This window comes from Culicoides brevitarsis, chromosome 3, assembly GCF_036172545.1.
Source record: "Culicoides brevitarsis isolate CSIRO-B50_1 chromosome 3, AGI_CSIRO_Cbre_v1, whole genome shotgun sequence".
Lineage (NCBI taxonomy): Eukaryota > Metazoa > Arthropoda > Insecta > Diptera > Ceratopogonidae > Culicoides > Culicoides brevitarsis.
In genome coordinates this window covers 34,853,396-34,877,349 of record NC_087087.1, presented here as the reverse complement: position 1 = coordinate 34,877,349, position 23,954 = coordinate 34,853,396, and the positions used below count along the sequence as shown (strand labels likewise).

At 24.6% G+C, this 23,954-nt stretch overlaps 1 protein-coding gene across 13 annotated transcripts; it reads left to right on the top strand.

Moving 5' to 3' along the window:
* The first annotated feature begins 593 nt into the window (after positions 1-593).
* LOC134833543 (troponin I) lies at positions 594-13,411 on the top strand. 13 transcript variants are annotated; one of them, XM_063847894.1, is made up of 9 exons: positions 594-709; positions 2,677-2,848; positions 2,912-3,035; positions 6,013-6,113; positions 9,194-9,237; positions 9,304-9,445; positions 10,410-10,424; positions 11,348-11,389; positions 12,641-13,411. In XM_063847894.1, exons 2-9 carry the CDS (start codon positions 2,705-2,707, stop codon positions 12,662-12,664), a joined length of 636 nt encoding a protein of 211 aa, XP_063703964.1. In that variant the 5' UTR covers positions 594-709; positions 2,677-2,704; the 3' UTR covers positions 12,665-13,411. The 13 variants fall into 13 exon arrangements, 10 of the variants coding, with proteins under 10 accessions (XP_063703964.1, XP_063703965.1, XP_063703956.1 ...); XR_010162122.1 differs by lacking the exons at positions 10,410-10,424; positions 12,641-13,411 and adding an exon at positions 9,638-9,988 and having other exon boundaries at positions 11,348-11,652; XR_010162123.1 differs by lacking the exons at positions 6,013-6,113; positions 10,410-10,424; positions 12,641-13,411 and adding exons at positions 5,127-5,227; positions 9,638-9,988 and having other exon boundaries at positions 11,348-11,652.
* Positions 13,412-23,954: the final 10,543 nt, after the last annotated feature.

Sequence of the window (23,954 nt, the reverse complement as noted above, 5' to 3'; positions counted from 1 at the left end):
TGAAATTTTTCGTAAAATTGTGATGACTTTCTCTTCGCACGTTATATACGAAAAAAAGTAAGAAACTATTTCTATCTTCTTCAACATATTTTTAAATAAATAAATACAAAAATCATATTAAAAATATGAAATATATAAAAATTGGCACGAATCCAAGTCGACATCTAACTACTGTCTCATCACTTCATGAATGCAATCTCCGAAATGTCTCTCGCAGATGATCGCTCTTCGACTCATAATCTCTCCTTTTGAATGATATTTTTACTAAACATTTTATCACACCTGTGACGAGATGTTGAATCCGTAATCGATAATAATGTTTGATTTCCAAATCGATCGATGAGCTTTGATTTCTTTGAATTTTCGATATTTTCTGAATTTTTAGCTGCTAAATGCATTCAAAACATGAAGTAATCTCATTTAATTCTCAAAAACAAAAAAAAATTCTCACAAAGTTTTGCGTCGCGATCATACAACGCCACGTACACCGCATTCTATTTTCGTTTCCATTTTTAGCACTTGGCACGCACGTATGCGAATGAAAAAGAAAAGATCTTGCCTGATCACGTCGTCGTCGTTTCGTTTAGTCAGCCGTTTGCCGTCGGATCGATCAGTTTGACTTTTCGATTTGTCTCTTGTCTGTTTTGGAAAGTGCACATTTTCTAGCTACTTTTCCAAATTAACTCATTTCAATTTTTATCCTCGTGAGGTGAGTGTCTCTGTCAACAACAACAACAAACAACGCCCGTGTGACGCAATCAAAGGATTAAAACACTAAATACGGAAAAGTTTTAAACGAAATTATGCAATAAACGAAAATATAAAGAAAGAAAAAAAAATAAAAAATCATCATATATGAAGAAAATTCGAAAACGCGAGAGAAAAGTCGACGAAAGAGAGGGAATGTGTGAATGAGAAACGATATCAAATTACAAGTTGATGAAAAATATTCAAAAAAAAATGACAAAACAGGTGCAAAATTGAACAAAAAATAAATTAAAATAAAAATTTTAAACTAAAAAAATTAAAAAAAAATTAAAAAAGTGAAAAAATCAAAAATTTTACTCACGAAAAAAAAATTATGATGATGATGATGAAAAGTTAAGCTAAAATTAGCATGTGAACACCTACAAATCGCCATCGAATGTGTTTTCAAAAATCGACGAGTTCAAAAAAATAACGAACTTTGAATCTAAAAAAATTGAAGGACTCACAAAAAGTACGAAGGTCACAAAAAATTCTCAAAAGTGTAACAAATATGCGACAAATCATTGAAAAATTCATTAAAAAAATTACTTTGTGTCCAAATTTGAAAAATAAAGTTCTTTCTTTACTTCAACAAGTAAGACGAGAGACGTTCAAATCTATTTATATCGCACTTTTGTTTATTATAACACGATGTTGCCTTTCGTCTCTCGTGTTCTCTCTCACAAACTCATTTTTATGTGATCGAAATGTTGAAACAAAAAAAAAATGCTCAACAGACTTTCAGCAACAATAATTTTCATAAATTTTCAGCGACATCTGGCGAAAGTGCAGGAAAATGCGGAAAAATGTCCTGATTTTCCTTCTTCGTTGAAATACTGAATGGATAAAAAATGAGAAGAAAAAGTAAAATTGAATTAAAAAAAAAATAATAAATAAAAATAGATTTCTACATTTTTTTTCAACAAGTGTTTTCAGATTGTCTCATATTTATTTATAAATGTTGCTTACGTTTTAAAATTTTAATTTTCACAAAATTTATTTTTTTTTGTAAAAAAATATTTTTTTAAATAATTTTCATTTTTTTTTTAGTTTAAAAAATTTAATTTTTCACAAAATTTATTTTTTTTTTATTTGCTTTTGAAAAATAATTTTAACTTTTTACAAAATTTATATTTTTTTTAATAAAATTTATTTTTTTTTAATAAAAAAAATTTTTTAAAATATATTTTTTTTTAAATTAAGTTGAATTAATTTTTGAAATATATTTTTAATAAAAATATAAATTTAAATAAATTTTAAAAAATAAAAAAAATTAAAAATTAAATTAAATTTAAAAAATTATCATTTAAAAAAATTAATAAATACAAAAATTTAATATAATTTTGGAAATTAAGTAAATTTTTATTAAAAACTTACCCGAAAATCCATCAAACAGTAATAAATAGGTCAAAATTTGACGTTAATTCCCACAAAAAATCATTAATTTCTCCAATTTTCGAGTCTTAAGTAACGCACAAAATTAACTTCCATGTGGGCGTTTTTCCTCTTCTTTCTTTTTTTCTCAGTATAATTTATTATTATTTTTGCGCGTATCATTAGATTTCAACAAAAAACCCACATTCATAGGCACGCAAGAGAAATGAAACGAAAAAACACTAAAAAATATTTGTGTTGTTTGGACCTTTGAAAATGTGGAAATTCGTACGATTTTTTCTAAAAATACATTTATATTTATTTTCACATGTTGCGTGTTGTTGCGAGTAAAAAACGAAATTTTGTGAGAGAAAATTCTCTGCACAAAAATAAAATTTTTCATGAAATTGGATATTGATGCTCGACGTTTTACGTAAATATAATAATTAACCGATGATGTAAAAAAAAATCGTTTTTAGCGTGAAATCCTTTGATTATCTCGTCATTGTTGTTTGAAAAAAAAATAACAATAATAATTTGGGAAATTTTTTGTAGCTCTTAGAAAGAAACCAAATAGAACAAAATGGCTGATGATGAGGCTAAGAAGGCTAAACAAGCCGAAATCGAGCGCAAACGTGCCGAAGTACGTAAGCGTATGGAAGAAGCCTCCAAGGCAAAGAAGGCCAAGAAGGGTTTCATGACTCCAGAGAGAAAAAAGAAGCTTCGAGTGAGTTATTTTTGATGTTTTTGCAAATTTCCGCTTCTAAATGTCAAAAAATTTCGATTTTAGTTGTTGTTGCGTAAAAAAGCCGCTGAGGAATTGAAGAAGGAACAAGAACGCAAGGCAGCTGAACGTAGACGTATTATTGAGGAGAGATGTGGCAGACCAAAGAACGTTGATGACGCCAGTGAAGGTAACGTTTTTTCCTTTTTTTTCCGTTTCTTAACAACACACCAACCCTTATTTCCTTCATTTTATCTCATATAATTTTTTTTTCAATCACTTTTATAATGAAAAATGTTCTACAAGGTCGCCTACGAATTTTTTAATTTTATTATTATTATATATGAACGACGATAAACTTTACTTACCAATTATTTAGACACCGTTAGAGATATTGTTCGCGCATACCATAGCCGTATTGAAAAATTGGAGGATCAAAAGTATGATCTCGAGTATATTGTAAGAGCTAAAGATCATCAGGTACACACAAAAATAGACGAAAGAAGATATATTGTTGTTATAATTAAAAAAATTATATATATTCGAGAGAGTTAATTTAAAAAAAAACGCGTAACCGACAAATTTTTTCTTAAACAAAAACAAACAAGCATAACCGATATGAATAATGCTATATATGAATTAACTTTTTTTTTTATTTTTCTATCGATCTTTTTTTTAATTTTTTTATTCTAAAATTTTTTTTCAACATAATAATAATTATTTATAACTTGATGTCCAAAGAGTTTTTTTTAATTTTAATTTTTCGGCGAATTTAACACTTAAAAAAATTATACTCATGGACATCAATTTTTTTTTGGCAAAAACCGGGCTCTTTTTCTTACATGTTTAATAATAAATTAATTTCCAAATTTATTTGTTATCAATTCGTGTTAATCAAAATTATTAATACAAAAATATGTTGCTAAAAAAATATATATTTTATAATATTGACTGCGATTGATGTTGTTCGTTAAATCTTTCTTCAAAAAAACTTTTCTTCTTCACTAAATTTTTATTTGATTTTTTTTTTTTTTAATTAATTGGATTTTACTTAATTTTTGTTTTTTTTTATCATCATTAAAATTTAATTTTCAACATTTTTTAAAAAAAATTAAAAGAATTATAAATGAAAAAGAGCTAAACTGACAATTTATAGCCAAATATATATTATAATAGGTTGGTTTGGATCGCTATAAATTTTTTTTTATAGATTTTAAGCAAAAGCACCATCATTGCCAACATTTTTTAGTTTTATTTAGATTTCCCTAAATAATATCCTCAAAATTTTGATTTTTGTTTATATTTCATTAAAAATGAAATAAAATTAAGGTTATATCAATCAATCATCATTTCACGTCTCATTTATATTTTTTAATTAAATGAATTGAATTACGAGACATTCATTGGCTTTTGTTTTCTTTAATTTTAAATATTTTATATTTATTTATGAAAAGAACTATAGAATAGTTTCCTTGCTTTTCTGCTTCTTATTCCTACGTTTATTTTATTTATTAAATGATATAACCTTAGATCGCACTCAGGGAAAAAATTACAAAAAAAAATTAAATATGAGATACAAAGTTACACAGATTCATCATACATTATTTTTTATCATAATTAAGAAAATTATAAAAAAATATATATTATAAAAAATTTTTAATTATTAATAATTTAGCTGCTTTAAAAACAATTTGTACTGAATATCACGAAAAAATCGGAAAATTGGAAAGAGAAAAAATTGATCGTGAATATGAAGTAGACCTTAAGGATTTAGAGGCAAGACATCCCCCTCTATTTATATTATTTTTTTTTTAATTATTTTATTATCGCTTATTTATCGCAACTAAGGCGCGCAGTAGATGTTGCAAGCAAAAAAAATATTTAGAGACAAAAAAAAATATTTATGGGTAAAAATAGCTCTAACAATGTTATACATCAAAAAAAAATTATTTTATTTTTTTTTATTTTATTATAATTATTATTAGTAGACGGTTCCCTTATATTTTTTTATTATAAATACCTTTTATATTATATATATTATAAAATTATTACCCCGCCCGAGCTTACTTTAGTATATGGTTGAATGTAGTTGCTAATTCTTATTATTTTAAAATATTATTCATGGTCGTCGTTGTTGTCGCAAAAAATACAGGGAGACATTCATTATAAATATATATCAAAAATATGGCAGTATTTTCCATTGTTGATAAATTTTTATATATTTTAAATATTAAAAAAAAAAAATAATTAATTTTATTATTATATATTATTATATGTATAGCTGAGTTACAAACAATTTGTAGAGAATACCACACGAAAATATCCAGATTGGAAAATGACAAATATGATTTAGAACTTATCGAACAAATGAAGAAATTTGAGGTAACGGGATTCACTCAGAAACTTCAATTACGTTTTTTTTCTTTTTTATTTTATTTTATAAATAATTAAAAAAAAACTCAAAAGAATTATTATTATTATTAAAAATTAAACAATAATATAGAATATTGGGTTGAAGTGATATGAAGTTATTATTATTATGATGTTGTAATATGGCTGCTTCCCTACTTTTTTTTTTATTATAAACATAATTTTATCAATCATACACAATTTACACGGATTTTAAATAAAACGTGATTTATTTTCTAAATTTTTTCTATCCTATACTTTAATTTTTAATTAATTTTAATAAACATTATCATACATAATATACAACATATATATGATGGATATTTATTAAATTTAATTAAAAAAATTTTGATTTGAAATTTAATACAAAAAATGCTAAAATTTGAATTGAAAAACAATTAATTACACATCACGTTACGAATATGATATTATTATTATATTATATATTTTCGCACATTTTCCTGTTTTTTTACATCATTTTCATACTTTTTTAATTATTTATTACTTAAGTGATAGATTTTTGTGTCGTCTCACGTTTTCTTTTGATTTTTGGTTTGACTTAAAATTAAGGAATACCGTCGTCGTCGTCGCGTTCGCTCATCAGTTCATGGCACATGGTTTAGATAAAAATTTAATTCATTCATGCTAAAAAAAAAAAAATATGTAAAAAATAGTCAACTACAAAAAAAAAATGAAGTGTTATAAAATTAAAAGTACACAAAAAATTGATACTTCTTCTACTCTTCCCTCTTATGCAGACCAATTGAAGGCTATTTGTAAGCAATATTACGACCGAATGTATTTGTGTGAGGGCCAAAAATGGGATTTGGAATATGAAGTCCGGAAGAGAGATTGGGAGGTACTGCCAATATATAAGTTTATATATTTTTCTACCATAAAAATAATTATATATAAATAAATTTTATATACATATATAAATATAAACCAATTAAAATATAATTTTGTTACTACTACTAAAGTTATATAATTATTTATTATTATATATATACAAAAAATACACCAGTTTGTGATTACCTTTTATTTATTATTATTATTAAAATTGCTACTTTTTTATTATTATTATTATATTTTATTACCTGAGTATGTTTCTAAACAACAAAATTTCAACAATCGGGTTTCTATTTTTTTTCTATTTTATTATTTTTGTGTCTAATATTTTATTTATTCTTTTATTTTTCAATTATTTGATGTTATAAAATTTTCCTTTATTTTTATTATTACATCCCATTATTAGTTCCTTTGTTAAAAAAAATCATTTAGTAAACATTTTCAAAATTATTAAAAATGAGACAAGAACATCAATATCCTCTCATTATGCACCCTAGAAAGTGAAATCTTTAGTTGCACCGTAATTCATAAAGAAATTATGAAGAATAGGACACATTTCGATCACACTTCATATAATAAGAAACACTCACTCAGAAAAAAACAGTAGAAAAAAAAATAAAAATTATACAAAAACAGAAGCAATTTTTATATTATATATAAAAAAAAATTTTTTTTTTCAACACATTATAATAATAATCGCGTTTTTTATATTAAAGCAAGGCATCCAACTAACTTTTGTATATTATTATATTGAATTGGTTGATCAGTAGTTAATTTTTTTTGTAATATATCAAAATTAAGCAGTTTGATAGACACAAAAGCGAGTGAAGTAATGATAGAAAGATTTTTTTCTTTGATCATTACTGAACTTGTTCCAAAAAAAAAAGTAAAAAACGGCTAATTTTTTTTTTTTTTTTTTTTTTTTTGAATAATCTGCGCTCACTAAATATTTATATTTTATGAAAAAAAAAACACATTATGAAAAAAAATTGTTTAAAAACAAAGAAAGTCTCGAATATCACACACAGTAAATCTTTTGGGAGAAAGAATTTGTATCATGACCAAACTACATAACGTTTTGTATGATGCATTTATTAGTTTCAAGTTTTATTATTTTTTTTTCATTCTTTTTTCTTCTTCCTCCACACAAAATTATTTTTTTATTAAAAAGGTTTTCACACGAAAATGATAAATTTTATAAAAAAATCGCATGTTGTTTTTTTTAATTTCCTTTCAATTTTTATAATATATAAAAAATTTTCTTCGTTACTATTTTATATTATTATTATATAATTTTTTCTATTTATTATTATATTAATTTTTATTTAAACGTTAAAATAATTAATTTTGTATCTAATTATTTAAAACCAAAAATTAAACAACAAGACAATTTTATTTTTCGGGTCGGATCACGCGAAATCGATGGTAATATAGTATGAACAGTATGGCACACAACATAATTTAAAATATTTTATTAAAAAATAAAACAGCCTGAGATTATCTAATTAAAAATGTTAGGATTAAATTTTTTTTAATTAAATTTTGGGACTTTTCGCGGGACTCTAAAAAATGCATCTAACAAAAAATATAATTTTTGGCAATTTTTTTTAAATAATAAAAAAAATCTACTGTTCGTACAAAAATTAAAAAAAAAATTATAAAAATTTTTAATTATTATTATAGTGTGTTGAGCTTTGTTCCTTCTTTTTTTATTAATTTAAAAAAAACTTTTGTATATAATATTTCTTTTCCTTTATTAAAATTAAAAAAATTGTTACTGTTTTTGTTATCCATTAAAAAAAATTGTAAATAATTTACTCCACAATTCTTACACGGACACAATTATTTAAGGATAAAAATAAGCTCAGGCTAAATTGTTAAGAAATTATAAAAAAAAAATTAAACCAGTACCATCTCCCTTTTCTTGTTACTTCCAAAAAAAAATTAAATATATATAAAAAAAAATTGTTACTACTACTTAAAAATTAAACTTACTTATATGAACTATCAACTGTCTAAATACATGTGCCATACTGTAATTATACTACCTCCGAATTTCCGAAATCCACTTTTTACGCGCCGCATTCCAAATCCTGTGAATTTTTTGAATTTTGTTTTTTTTTTTGAATCCTAAAATCGTTACCTGGGTAAAAAAAATCATAATATGTGGTTATTAATAATTTTTTTGTTATTTTTTGTCACACACAGAATTTTTTTTTAAATCTGTATGGAACAGAATTTGTCATCGTTGAGGAAAAAAAACGTAAATAACAAATATTTTTGATGTATTTTTGAAAAAAATTTTTTTTTAATTTTTTTTGTAAGTCTCTCCTGTGATTTGGCACGAGGACCGTTGCCAAATATGTCGTCAATATTTTTTTTTTGTATTTTTTAATAAAAATCATTATTTTTTGATGTAGCAAAAAAAAAATACACAACACGTAGTTGTTTAATTTTAGAATCTGACTACTAACCTCACACATTTTTTCTCATACATGCAAAAATGCTTCAATCCAAAAGTAAAAGTAATTGTGCATGCAAAAAAATTTCTTTTCGCTAAATGTGCTTCGATGCTTTATTCGCTTCAAAATGCCTTTGAGACAATATGTTATAACTGTTGTTCCCGTAAAACGCTTGAAATGCCCACATTAAAAGTACATTAGAACATACAGATGTGAAAAGCTGCTCCTGCATGATACAATTTTGCTTTTTTTTCAAATAATTAGAAAAAAAAACGACGCTAGAAACATGCAAATAATTTTTTTTACTAATTTTTTTATAATTTTAACAAAAATTGCTTGCATAGTTTATTAATATTTATTTTTAAAAATAATTTTAAGTTAAGTTTTAAATTTTTAATAAAAAATCATTAAATTTTAATATTTTAAAAAATGATTTTTTATTAAAATTTATTTTTAATTTAATAAAAATAATTTAATTTATAATTAATTATAATTTAATTAAATTATTTTTATTAAAATTATTTTTTTATTATAAGTTATTTTTTAAGTTTAATCAATTTTTGAACATTTAATAATATATTATTTCCCCCTTTTTCCGTTCCTTCACAAATTTTTCTTGCACAAATAGATCTCCGACCTCAATGCCCAAGTCAACGACCTCCGCGGTAAATTGTAAGTCTTCTTTCACCTAAAATAAAAGAAAAAAATTGCTAAATAAATATTTTTTATCGAAAACAGCGTCAAGCCTACCTTGAAGAAGGTCTCCAAATACGAAAACAAATTCGCCAAGTTACAAAAGAAGGCCGCCGAATTCAACTTCCGTAACCAACTTAAGGTTGTCAAGAAGAAGGAATTCACCTTGGAAGAAGAAGATAAGGAGGTAAGTCATTTTTTTCATGATTTTTCTCTCGCCATTGGTTAAAAAAAAATTTAATTCGAAAAAAAAATACAAAAAATTGGCTCCGATTGGATGATGATGAGTAATACAAAAAAAAATTAAATATTATAAAACAGAAAAAAAACCCGTTACACAATATTCTCATGTCTCCTTATTATTGTTTTGTCTACACAGGCTAAGAAATCGGAAAAGGCTGATTGGCAGAAAAAATAAAGAAACCTCAACACACATTTTTTTTCTTGTCTCGAAAAATTTTTTTCATTGTCTCACGATTTTTTTTATGTAATTTAAACATAATAATTAATATTCGAGACAATATTCGAACAAGATTTTATAATTTTATAAACACAACACTTTTTTTGTTTTTTGAACCTTTTCTCCGATTTTTTTGTGTCTCCTTGTCTCATCCGTGTTTCCTTGTTTTTTGAGTCTTTTTCATACTTTACAACTCCAAAAAATAAAAAAAATGTTATCCAGTGTCGGTCTTTTGTAATAAAAAAATAAAAGCTTAAAAAATATTTAGAGGTGAGAAATCCTGCACAGTATGTAATCTTCTATTTTGCTTCGTCGTTTTTGTGTCCTCTTACTTTTTTTTATTATTATTATTATTTAAGGCAATTAATGTTGCACAAGAATTTTTTTTAATTATATATATTTTTTTCTCTTTATTTGTAATCTAATGTGCTTTGCTTTTTGCTAATATTTATAAAAATTACATGAATACGATTCCGTCACTCTACACGAGATGTAAATTATTTACTGCTTTTTGTGACTAAATAAAATTTATTTTTTTTTATTTTTGTAAATTTATGTTAATAAAATGTTTATACGTACGTCTTCCGTTATTTTGTGACCCAAAATTTCATTGTTTACTCTCTATATACCTTCTGTATTGTTCTAACTTTTCAAAAAATTTTATGTACTATTTTTCCCACTATTTTTACAGACAGCCCCAAAGCAGGTAATAATTAATAAATTGAACTGCGACTGTGGAAAATTTAAAAAAATCTGTAGAAAATTAGTTCTTTAGACGTTCTTTCTTTTAATAAATTAAATTTTTTAGATTAGAAAATTTAAATTTAATTAAAATTTAAATTAAATTAAATTTTTTTTTTTTTTTTAATTAAATTAATTTTAAATTAATTTAAAATTTTTTTAAATTAAATTTTATTTTTTTTTTAAATTTAAATTAATTTTTTTTTAAATTAAATTAACTAATTAAAAATAATTTTTTTTTTAAATAAATAAAATTTTAAATAATTAAATTTAAATTTTAATTAAATTATTTAAATTTAATTTTCTGTCTAATTCAAGTTAAAAAAAATATTTTTTTATTTATCGAGACAGAAAATTAATAAAAATGTAAAAACTAACAAAAATGTATGTTTTATGTGCTTTTGTATCATGTTAGAATAGAACGAATACATACTATTTCTAAATCCTGTATTTCAAAAAAAAAAAAAAAAAAAATACTTTCCAAAAAATGAAACAAAATCCAAGAAAAATTGGAAAATTTCATTTTTTCTTCTTTTAGTTGATAGCAAAAAATTTTCTCATCTCATCTTCGACCCTTCCTCGAATGTAAATATTCTACTCATCACCCCGTTGCTCGAACCCTTATGATTGTATAAAGCTCCATTCCCGTTTTCCAACAAAGAACAACACTAACGACCAACCATTCTACCATAAATTTTATAGAATACGAAACGAAAAGCCAAGTTAGAGGAGAAAATTGGCAAAAAATCGTTTGACTTTTCTTTTTTTCTTAATTTCTTATACAAAACAGCACCAATATTAATGATACAACATATTATTAAACATTAAAAATATTTTTAAAAAATATATTTTATAACTTTTATTAATAAAAAATTGATATTTTTTCAGAAAAAACCTGACTGGTCCAAGGGCAAACCCGGAGACGCCAAGGTAAAGGAAGAAGTGCATGAAGAAGTTGAAGTTGACGCCTAAACATGCCATGCAAAACACTCACACCCAATAAATAAATTTAAATGAATACACACAAATACCATAGAGACATCATATAAGGCACACAAAACACACATCTCAAAGTCGTCATCGAGTAAAAAAAAATGTCTTTATTTTTTTTTTTGATAAATTATTTCTTGTAATTGTAATAAAATCACAAAATAAAGTGTATGTTGTGTATTTATTTATATTATTTAAAAACATGTAAGAAATAATAATTATTATTATGTATTTTTATTTAAAAAAAAAAAAAAGAAAATTAATCCTCTCCTCATTTTTTTTCGTATATAAATAATAATAAAAAGTGTTAACTTCCTGTTTTTATTTTTTCTTTGGTCAAAATAAAATAAAAAATTTTATTATAATTAAGTTTAACATTTTTTTCTGTTTTTATTTATTTATTATTGCGTACACCATCATCATACATTGTTATATAATTAATGATATAATATATATACAGAATACAGAAAAAAAACAACTTTTATTTTTAAATCTTTAGTTTGTATAAAATAATATAAATATTAAAATAAAAAAAAACAACAACAAGATCAAACAAAAACATGTCATTGCGTTTAATAAAGTGTAAAAATATATCTTGGAAAATGTTTCGGTTATTTGTTTATATGTGCAAATATTTGTTTGTACGAAAAATGTATGTTTATTGTGAAAAATAATAACATTGGATCAAAGGTTGCTTAGGTAAGATATATATATTTTTTGTTTGTAAGTTAATGTTTTTTCATATTTTTCGTTTAATTTTGTAAAAATTGTTAAAAATGTGTTTCATTCTACACGAAAAATATACTTCAACTTTTTCTTTTTTATTATTTTTTTAAGCTGCGGACAAAATTAATTTTTTCTATATAATATATAGCATATTTTAATATATATGTTATAATAAAGAAATTTATTTATATTATATATATTTATTATATATATATATATTTAATATTTTAAAAAATTTATTTTATTAAAAAAAAATGATAAAAAAATTAAATTATTATATTTTTTATAATAAAAAATTTTATAATAATAATATTATCAAAAATAAAATAATAATATATATTATACATAATATACAAATTATATACATATAATACAGAAAAAAAAAAATTTTGTCCGTCATATTAAAAAAAAAAATACTTATAAAATTATAAATTTCAATTTTATTAACAATTTTTCGAAAAATAGGAAGGAGAAGAAGCTGCTGCCTAAGGATGACATCTAACGGAAAATTGGCTGAATCACAACTTTTACTCCTGTTTTTCTTTATTCAAACACACAACGTACTATACAACCTACTTTTCATAAAACTAATGAAATAAACACAAAACGTATCTCTATTATACTTATTGTTATTATACTTTTTTTTTATATATATGAAAAAATAACGAAGACAATCAACAAAAAAGTGTGTGCTGTATTCGAATCAAATAACAACAACAAAGAAAAAAGAAACGAATAAATGTTGATCCTTCTTTTATTTTTTATTATTAATAGAAATACAATCAATGAGATTTTCCAGTGTATCGATATAATTTTGATGTAAGGTGCTTTTTTTCGCAAGGAACACGAAAAACAAACATTAATAATATTATTTTACCCGCGTTAAAACATATTTCATAACATTAATAATAAATAAGAGAATAATTTATTTATTTGTGCAATGATAACTTTTTTTTTACACTAACCAACATTTTTTTGAAAAGTTAAAAAAGGCGCTGCTGTAGCTCGTGTCGCGTGCTGAAACAGACAGAAATGAACAACAACAACAAGCAAAACAGAAACAAACAAAAAAAAAGTTTTTTTTTATGTATACAAAAATATATATAAAGGGATTAAAATTATTTTATTGTACAATACTAAACTCTAAGCAATGTGTACTCTCTACTACTCGCTATGTATAGAAATTAAATGAATCTGATGTTGAAATAAAGCGAAAATGTTTGGAAAAGATGGGAAGTCGTGCTGTCGTGTTTCTATGGGGAATGGGGGGGATTGTGTACTTGCATATTCGGGGAAACGGGAGTGCAATACAATGTGAGTTTGTGAAGGTTTTTTGAAATTTAGCTACAGGTGAGTATTTTTTTTGAGAATTTTCAATTAATTTTTTTTTTAATTTAAAAAAATTTTTTTTTTCAAAAATTTCATATTATTTTGAACTTTAATAATTTTTATTAATTTTTTTATTCAAAAATTTTTATTAATATTTTTCTTCAAAAATTTTAATTAATTTTTATCTTAAAAATTTTTTTTTTTAAAAATTTAAATTTTTCTTCAAAAATTATTTTAATTTTCTTCAAAAATTTTAATTTTTGGTTTTTAAATAATTATTTTTTTTAATTCAAAATTCAAAAAAAATTTAATAATTTTTTTAATTTCAAATTTTTTTAAAAATATGTATTATTTTTTTTTTTTTTTTTTTTGAACAAAAATTTTTTTTTTCATAAAATTTTTTAAATATTGTTTAAAGACTTTGAGAAAAAAATTAATTTTTTTACTATTTATTTTTTTAAAGCTAATTCCTTTGCTTATCAAAGGAAAAAAAATCACCCTGGCGAATAATCGCACATGACATTCCCCCGTTAACGCGCAGAATCCTAACCTTGCCATATGTTCGTCGACACACACGCATCGCTCGTTTCAAGTTTAATCGTCTACATTTCCAGCTCAAAAGCTACGGGAAAGCTACTGGTGTCATTATCATCAGTCATACGCTGCGAGTTTTCCCGTTCGTTGTTCGTTGGTTTCTATGTGTTCGGGATGCATCATTGTGCAAGCAGAAAGACCTTTATCAGTTTAGTTTGGTGTAGCAAGGCATGCGAGTAAGACCTAAAAAAAAAAACAAAAAAAAATATTTAAAGGAAAAGTTTCTTTTTCAATATTTAAAGTGAAAGAAAGTACGAACGAGCCTTTTAAAAACATAATTTTCTTGATTAAATCGAGTTGTGGCGTAATTTGTGGCTCGTTTTAATCATCGGTCTCGTCTAGCCTTGTTGTTGTTGTTGTTTTGTCGTTGAACATCCGTGATATGGTGAAATATTGAATTAATCAAGAAAACGAGAGCAACACGAGAAATTGTGTGTTTACTAAAGGAGACCAACACCAACTGTGATATCATAAATGTTTAGTGTAGGAGATTTAAAATAACAAAACAGAAAAAAATTGAAAGAAATATCACAGGTGGCTAACAACAACAGAGAAAACAGCAAGGATGATATTGTCGTTCATGAATAAATAATTTGTGGAGAAGAGAAAAACGCCTGGTTTCTACTTTTATCATAAATGTTCATATTCTCCGCCGAACACTCATGTGAATAAGAATAAACCCGGATCATCTTTTTTTTGCCTCGTCTTCGTGTGTGTTTGCCATAAGTGAATAATATTGAATAATTTATTGTACAAAAAAAGTGAAAAAATATCAAAAAAGGAAATTTCGCAAAAAAAAATTATAGTTCTCTGTAGAAAAATATAAAAAAATTTCTATAAAAATTTCCGCGACAGAGAAGCCACAAAATATTACAAAAAAAATATTAAAAACTGTGTCACTTTGTGCAGCAACAACATATGGAATATCAAAATATTCATTCGGGTCACTTGATATTTTTAATTAAATGCTTTGAACTTATTTCTTTTGAGGTATGTATCCATTTTCAATGCAAATATTCATAACTTTTTGTTTTTGAAACAGTCACTGCTTCTCTTATGACATGACGACGACATATGGACTTTTAATTTGTTTTATTTATTTTTTATAACCAACAGCTTTTATCATTAAATTTAATAAATTCACGCATTTTAAAGATTTTTTTATAATTTCATATTAAATTTTTTATCTATCGAATATTTAATTTAATTTATAATTTATTTTAAAATATCTAAAAAAAATTATTTTAACTTCAAAATTTTTTAAAAATATTTTTTTGATCAAAATTAAAAATTTAGCAGAATAAAAAAATTAAAAATATTAAAAAAATAAATAAAAATTTAAAAAATTTAAAAAATTAAAAAAAAATTAATTAATTAATTTAATTTAAAAAAAAAATTAAAATAAAAAAAAAATTTCAGATAAAAAAAAAGAAAATTAACAAAAAAAAAACATATTAAAAAGATGAAAAAAAAAATTGATAAAAATTTAAGAAAAAAAAACTAAATTGCAGTTAAGTTAAACGAACTTTGTCAAAAAAAAAAATCCAATGATTTTTATCGTTTTCTTTAAGTGCAAAGTAAACGACGTTAATTCAATTTAAAAACCACCCGCTTTGTCACTGTACTTCGTACTTGGCAAATAATTGTTGAGCTTGAGCAAATATCTGGAAGGTGGTCAATGTTTCTTGTTTACTTTTTTCTTTCTTCTTCACTTTTCTCCTCATCATGTTTGTGTGCGTACGTGTGTGAAATTCTAAAAAAAAAAGAAGAAAAAGAAAGAAAGGTAAGCAAACAATTTACATAAAAAGTTGTTAAAAGAAAAGAACTTTTTCGTGGCAAAAGTGAAAAAAGTAATAAAGAGCTCTAAATAATAAAATAAAAAAAAAGTTTTTTAACTGCAAATCATAATAAACAAACATTCCCAATAAAATAAGCAAGCAGCGATTTAAATTAATTATGAAACTTGTAACGTTTTTCATCTAATAAAAATTTTTTTTTGAGAGAAAACTTATAAGATAAAAATTTTTTGTGTTTTGCATAAAAAGCTCGCAAAGTTAGTAATTGATTGCTAATGAGTGAACGAACGAACTATACGCTTCGTGAATAAATATGAATATTTTATGTGAAAACATAAATTTCCCAACTTGCTTCCTCTCAAGAGTCTAGACAATGTAAATACCATTTTTTCGGGAGGAAAGGTACGCTTCTGCTATCGCTATGCTAATCAATCGTGTGGAAAATGAACAAAAATGTTAATAAATAAAACGCGGCAATGGATGGGGAAATGAAAGTAGATCGAAAAGTGATTATGTCCATCGGGAGTTGAATATATATCGCAATTGTTATTGATAAATGTCGATGAGTTTTGATCGAATTTTGTGTTAAATGATGGGAGTTGATGAGAAACTTTTTTTTCATGTCATGTTTTGGATGGAAATGTTGACTATTTGCTTCGAAAGTTTCAAAACTTGTATAAAACTGAAAAAAAAAATTAAAAATTAAATTAATAAAATATTAAATTTGAAATAAAAAAAAAATAAAGAAAAGTAAACAAAAAATTTTAAACTTGTAAAAAAAATAATTTTTAATTTTTTTTTTCATTAAATAAAAACTAATAAAAAATTGGATAAAATAAAAAAAAAATAAAATTAAAAAAATTTTTTTAAAAAAAAAAAAAAAAATAAAAAAAAATAATTTTTAATTAAAAAAAATTAAATCTCATAAAAAAAATTAATTGAAGAATTATTTAAAAAAAAGTAATAAAAAATTAAACAAAAAAAAATAAAATAAAATTTTAACAAAATTGAAAGGAAAAATTTAAATAAAAAAATTCTAATCTTTTTATTTAAATTGAAAAACATTTCTACGAAAAATCTTGTTTTGTTAAAAAAAATAATAATTTTCTCACAAATTCTCTCTTTTATAAGCTTAAAACGGATTACTTACTTCTACGAAACTGCATTAGAAGCTTTGAAACAAATATCTGCATCATTCTCGAATTTCTTCTATCTTTATTTGATCTGTCCATTCAACAGCTACGTTCCATGAAATATTTATCAAACACTTTTATTCACTTGATTAATTTCTACATTTCGATTCTATTGAAAACCAAAACGTTGCGATACACGTGCTTCACTCTTGTTTTATTAATTCTGCTTCAAAATCTCCATTTTATCCAATTTCAATCATTTTCATACACTTATGTCGGTCAAAATATCGATTATCTCAAAGCTATTTTTGACAAGTCTCTTGAAGCATCCGTTTCGGATATCCTTTCATGTCGACATCGATACTGACCGACTCATTTTCATTAACAATCTCAGTTGGAATTTTTGGTCAAAGCTCGCTTCTGCAAAAAAAAAAGGTTGGACTTAATTTCAATAACTCGGAAGAAGGAAACACGAAGAAGGACAACAAACATAATAAAAAAAGAGGGATTCTTGTTCCGAAAAAAAAGGATTCCCATTGTTGATGTCATTTTCATACAATAAAAGATATTTCATCTTGGTCTCGTGTGCTTTGATGGTCACGCAACATTTTCCTTTTTTTTTTTTGCTTATTGATTATCAAGAATTAACCAACATCTTGAAAAAATGATAAATTACCGCATCATCATGTCTTGCTCGAAAAAAAGTTGAATCTGAGGTCAAAGTTCTCTGAAAAAAAAGCAAAGATAAAATCGTGTCAGATAATGTTTTTATTTCAAACAAAAAAAAAAATAAAATAAAAAAAATCCAACATTCAGAAAATTTATTCTGTTTACTTTTTCAACATATTTATCAAGTGCAAATGTTTCATTCCACACAAAAAAAAAAGTCAGATTTACGTAAAATGTTTGCGGAGGATGAGATGAAAAACCGACACCAAACACCTGTTTGCACACACGTTCCATACGGGACTTTGGCAAAAGGTAAAAAGTGTTAATGTAAAAGTTAATCTATGCAACAGAACAAAAAATTGTAAATGAATACGACGTATAATTTTTCGGATCAAATTTAACGTCGTTATATAAATATGGGCTTTGTGTTTGCTTTTTGGCTAAAAATGACAGATTTTTTGGTTTAATTAAAAATTTTGATTTTTTCATGTGAATATTTTTTATGAATGTTGAATTTTTAAAAATTAATTTATTTTAGGTCATTAATTTAATTATAAAAAAAATAAAATAAATTAAATTTTTATTTATCCAAGTTTTTTTTCAATTTAATTTAATAAATTAAAAAAAAATAAAGTACCTTGAATTAGCTAAGCAAATTCGAATTGTAGTATATGTTTGTTACATAACCCGTTTGTGTACCGAGTCATTGTTTAGTTTAAGAGAAATTATTGCCAATTCTTCATATGCTCGACAAACATATAAACACAATGTACTAAAAATTACAAAAAAGACTTTTTCTAAATTTTGCGTTTTCGATGTACAGGAGCCATTTAAAGATGTTAGCGAAAAAAATTGATTAAAAAAAATTTAAGTCAAAATCCTCTTATTATGAGGGCTCACGTACCAATTTTTCAAAATTAAGCTAGATCACGGTTCTCCGTCTCAAAATGAAGGTTTTGATGTTAGAAACAACTTTTGTTTTGGACTTTTTCTAAATTTTGCGTTTTCGATGTACAGGAGCCATTTAAAGATGTTAGCGAAAAAAATGGATGAAAAAAAATTTAAGTCAAAATCCTCTTATTATGAGCCGATTTTTCAAAATTAAGCTAGATCACGGTTCTCCGTCTCAAAATGAAGGTTTTGATGTTAGAAACAACTTTTGTTTTGGACTTTTTCTAAATTTTGCGTTTTCGATGTACAGGAGCCATTTAAAGATGTTAGCGAAAAAAATTGATTATTTAAGTCAAAATCCTCTTATTATGAGGGCTCACATACCGATTTTTCAAAATTAAGCTAGATCACGGTTCTCCGTCTCAAAATGAAGGTTTTGATGTTAGAAACAACTTTTGTTTTGGACTTTTTCTAAATTTTGCGTTTTCGATGTACAGGAGCCATTTAAAGATGTTAGCGAAAAAAATTGATTAAAAAAAATTTAAGTCAAAATCCTCTTATTATGAGGGCTCACATACCAATTTTTCAAAATTAAGCTAGATCACGGTTCTCCGTCTCAAAATGAAGTTAGAAACAAGGTTTTGACGAAAAAAAAAATTTTGAAATTTTGAAAAAAAAAATTTTGAAATTTTGATGAGAAATAACTTTTGTTTTGGACGTTTTCTAAATTTTGCGTTTCCGATGTACAGGCGAAAAAAAAAATTTTGAAATTTTGAAAAAAAAAATTTATTAAAAAAAAAATTTTTTTTAATATAAAATTCAATTCAAATTTATTAAGTATTATTTTCGAATTAAATTTAATGAATAAACCAATTATTTTATTTTTTTTATGTATAGAAAAAAAAAATTTTTTTAATTAATTTTAAATGAAATAAATTAAATTTATTATAAAATAAAATTAAGATATATTAAATATTTAAAAATTGTAAAAATTATTTTTTTTTTAAATTAAAAATTTATTTTTTTTTAAATAATTTATAAAATTTAAGAAAAATTTAAAAATTTCAAAAATTAAAGTTAGTTTTTTATAAAATTTTAATATTTTTACATTGTTAGAGTCAATAACATTCCCAAAAAAATTTTTGTTTTAACCTTCAACTCACCTGAGAACATTGCCATCTGATCCACAGACAATAAAAAGAGTTTTTCAACACAAAAAATTCCTCTTCTGCTCCACAAAAGTAATAAAGACATCTCATAACAAGGTTGAAATTTATTTGACTGACAATAAAAATTTAACGGTACCCAATTAAAATTTGCAAGAAGCGCCATAAAAGACGTCGAGGCGTAATTTGACGTCCATTAAAAAAATATTTCAGGTAAAAATTTCGCTTCTTTTCTGCTTCTTTTGTTTTTCTTCTCATCCTCATCGAAAAATTTGCTATCCAATCAAGAAACGTCGTTACAGCTGGAAGCAAGATAAAGGAAGGTGGTTAATTACTTCATTTCCCTTTTAATATTTGCATTTTGTTGTTGGAATTTGCCCAAGCTACGCAACAGGCAACAGCAGCAAAACAATGGGATAACAAAACTATTTATTTATGTTGTCTGTCTATCTCGTAAATTTTCTCCGGTTTTCCGACACAAAGGCACGTGTCGATTTACTTTTATCCATCCAACCATGGCGACAGCTAATTAAATTCCCGTTTTATCGCATTCCGTGCGTTAATTCGTCGCTCGCAACCATTTTCCAATGTCAATGTTGGGGATATTTTTCGCCAATCAATTGCTAATTATCTGTATCGGAAATAATTTTCGAGGTTTTTGTGTTTTTAATTTCGTTGTTAATGTTAAAATTTTTGCTCCAAGCAGTCGAATTCATGCCTGAAATGAAAAAAATGTGGAAAAAAACAATTAAATAAATCAAATGTGGGAAGCATGTTTAATATCCATTACTTTTTTTACTTCTTTAAGACTGTTAGTAAAGTCATCCCTTGACACGAGCAATAAAAATACGAAGGAATAATGTGCCATTTGTGCCTGTTTTGCAGTACATGAATCACAATTACGAACCAGATATTATTTTTATAACATTTCTTTTTTTTTTTTTGAAAATTGCTATCATCCGCAATGTAATTGAATTGCAGTGACTTACTTCATGGAATGATAATGAAGCAAAAAAAATACAGGCTTTCGTGGAAGACACATAAATATTTACAAAATTAAAGAAGGAAAGAATTATTTAGCGTGATATGTGCGAGTTAATGTTGGAAAAGTGATTTATAATCTGGAACAGGAAAGCAGGTAAAAAAAAGTTATTTGACGAAATTTTTATCAAAGTCCTTTTCCGACAAATATATTAAAATTTTTTAAAATATAATTTTTTTAAAAAATTATTTTATAAAAAATATCAAAAATTTAATTTAATTAATTAATTTATTTATTTATTTTTTTAATTCTTTTTTTTTATTTTTTTTTCAAATCTTTTTAATTTTTTTTACCTTATTTTTTTCTAATTTTGATTTTTTTTTATAATTTTACAAAAAAATATGAAAAATTGAATTTAATTAATTATTTATTTTTTTTTAATTTCTAATTAAAATTAAAATTATTTAATTATAAATTTATTTTTTTAATAATAAAGAATAATAAAATTTATTTTTTTTTTAAATTACCTTAAGAGTAAAGACATTCAAAAACCATTGGAGCTGATTTTCTTAAATTTCAACCCAAATAAAACTTCTACTTCAGTCACCTTTTTGTCGAGCGGAAGCTTTAGTAATATCCTGAGTAATGCTCTCTCTTAACTTACAGCCATCGTCTAATGTCTAAAAGGTGCAAGTGTGTGCTAAAATTTATATTTTATTTATGTTTTTTCCTGTTATCCTGCTGGAAATTGCGACAGAACGAAAAAAAATTAAAATACAAGCACGACGAACGCAAGGATAATTTATAAAAGTCAAGAAATATATTCATTTCATTTTACAGCACAGACAATGCCGCTTCCTCCGTGTTTATTGTTTGTTGAACAAAGGCCCGTTATTACACAATATATATCGAAGAAACTCCTCACTCCTTCTTCGCTTCCTGTGCGAAGGTATTCACGGGTTGTTTTTGTGTTGTTCCCATGTTGTTGTTGTTGTTGTTATAAATATCTCTCATTCTGCTCAGTGAGGTGTTTCGAATGTTACTGAACCCTTTGTGCAAACGAACACGAGGACACCCACACACACGATATTGATATAAAATAAAAATAGCAAACAGGGCATGAATAAACAAGTCGCAAAAAGAGAAAAAAAAAGAGAATTTTCAATTGAACGAGATAGACTCAGTTTCAAAGGAAAAATCCGATTTGCTGCGAAACAGAATGACGCTAATAAAAGTTTGTTTCTAATTTAGTAATGGAACCAATTTTATTGTGCAGCTCGATAGAAAATGGAAAATACTTTTTAGAATTAGCAAGAAAATATTTTTTCAGTTAAAAAAATCTAAAAGTATGCAATGAAGCTTACAAACCATTTTCTTAATTTTCCATGAATTTTCTAATAATTATTAATTTTTTTTATACAGAAACCTTCTTAAAATCTATATTTTTACATTACCGAAACCCGTAATAGAATTCGTAAATTAGAACTTGAGTTATAGTATTTCAAAAATTTTACCCCTTAAAGTATGCAATGAGGCATACGTTCAATTTTCTTGATTTTTCACAATTTTCAAATAATTTTTTCAATTTTTTTCTTTACAATAACATTTATAAAAGAAAAACTGATAGAATAAAAAAAAATCAAAGAAATTCGTAAATTAGAAATTGAGTTATTGCATTTCAAAATTTGTATGGATTTCAACGCAATTCAATACAAATTTTGACATGCAATAACTCAAATTCTAATTCACGAATCTCTTCAGGTTTTTTGTAATGTAAAAATTATAACTTTAAGAAGGTTTCTGTATGAAAAGATTTAAAAAATTATTAGAAAATTCATGGAAAATTAAGAAAATTATTTGTAAGCTTCATTGCATACTTTCGGGCATACTTTATTTTTATATAAAAAAAATAATTTTTTTCGTACCAAAATTGAAAGTTACTTCAATAAATCGCCTGTTACTGTTCAATTTCTCAATGAAAAGCAACAATTGGTCGGTAATCAAAGTAATTTTTTCTTTATTATCCATTTTGTTGCTTGCGTTACTTTTACGAGTTACGAGCAGTAAGTAACCAAGCTACCGATAATAAATCATTTTCGTGTCGAGTAGCCATAAATATTTGTGTTAATGCACAAATTGACATGCTTATCAATTAAAATTTCATTGAAAAATGAATAAAAAATTAATTAAAAAAAACATATGATGGAAAAAAATTCACTTAACATTATCCTGACTTTTATTTATTTTTTTTCAGTTTTCTCTGTAATTCTCGGAAGTAGGAAAAAAATGTTTAACGTGGGCTCGTGTTATTTTTCTCTAATGGACTATGATGGAGTGGATTTTTTTTTGCGTGCGTAATCGAATAAAAAATAGCTAATTATTAAAAAATACTTGAAAAATAGCATCGTCAGTTGTTGTCGCATCGCCCGTAATCGTTGCCAAGAGGAGCAGCACCAACATCCATATTGATTATTTTTTAGAGTACCATCCGTGAAACGGCATGTGTAATCCAATTAACAAGCAGCAGGCACTCGAAGCTATTTATTTGAACGTGATAAAGGGAAGTTGTGTGTGTTCGCAAACTTTTATGGGATGATGATGATGATGATCAATATACAAACATTTGCATAGATTGCTAATAATAATGAAAATAATAGGAGAGGAAACTATGATGGCACGTTGTTTTTGCGTCGATATATGAATAATGTGGCATAGTTCAAGGTAAGAAGAGGCTTCTTCTTGTAAACACACGAAAAAACACAAACATGCGAGGAATGACATCATTATCCCTTCGGTGCTCGTCGATAAGGCATCATTAAGTGTAATGACTGTGAGTCTTGCGAAGAAAATGGGCGAAGTAATAATGGTATGATTGATTTCATTGCGAGCGCATGTGAAAGACAGCGCCTTCTTCATTGTGTCGTTAATCTAATCAAGGACTGCGTATTGTCGACTATTGTCATATTTGGAGATTTGTTGAAACACAAACACAATGGGTGTCTCTGCAAATGGGCAGTAATCAACGGAAATGGAATTTACTGTGAAACGTGTTGAATAACTTTGAATTTTGTGACAAAAACAGTCATTTTCATCACATTTCAATGGATTTGGATGGCATCTTTCTCTTTTTGCTTCAATTAAAAAATTTCAAAAAAAAAATATAATTTAAAATATTTTTTAAAAAATTTTTAGAAAAATTAAATTTTCAGAAAAATTTTT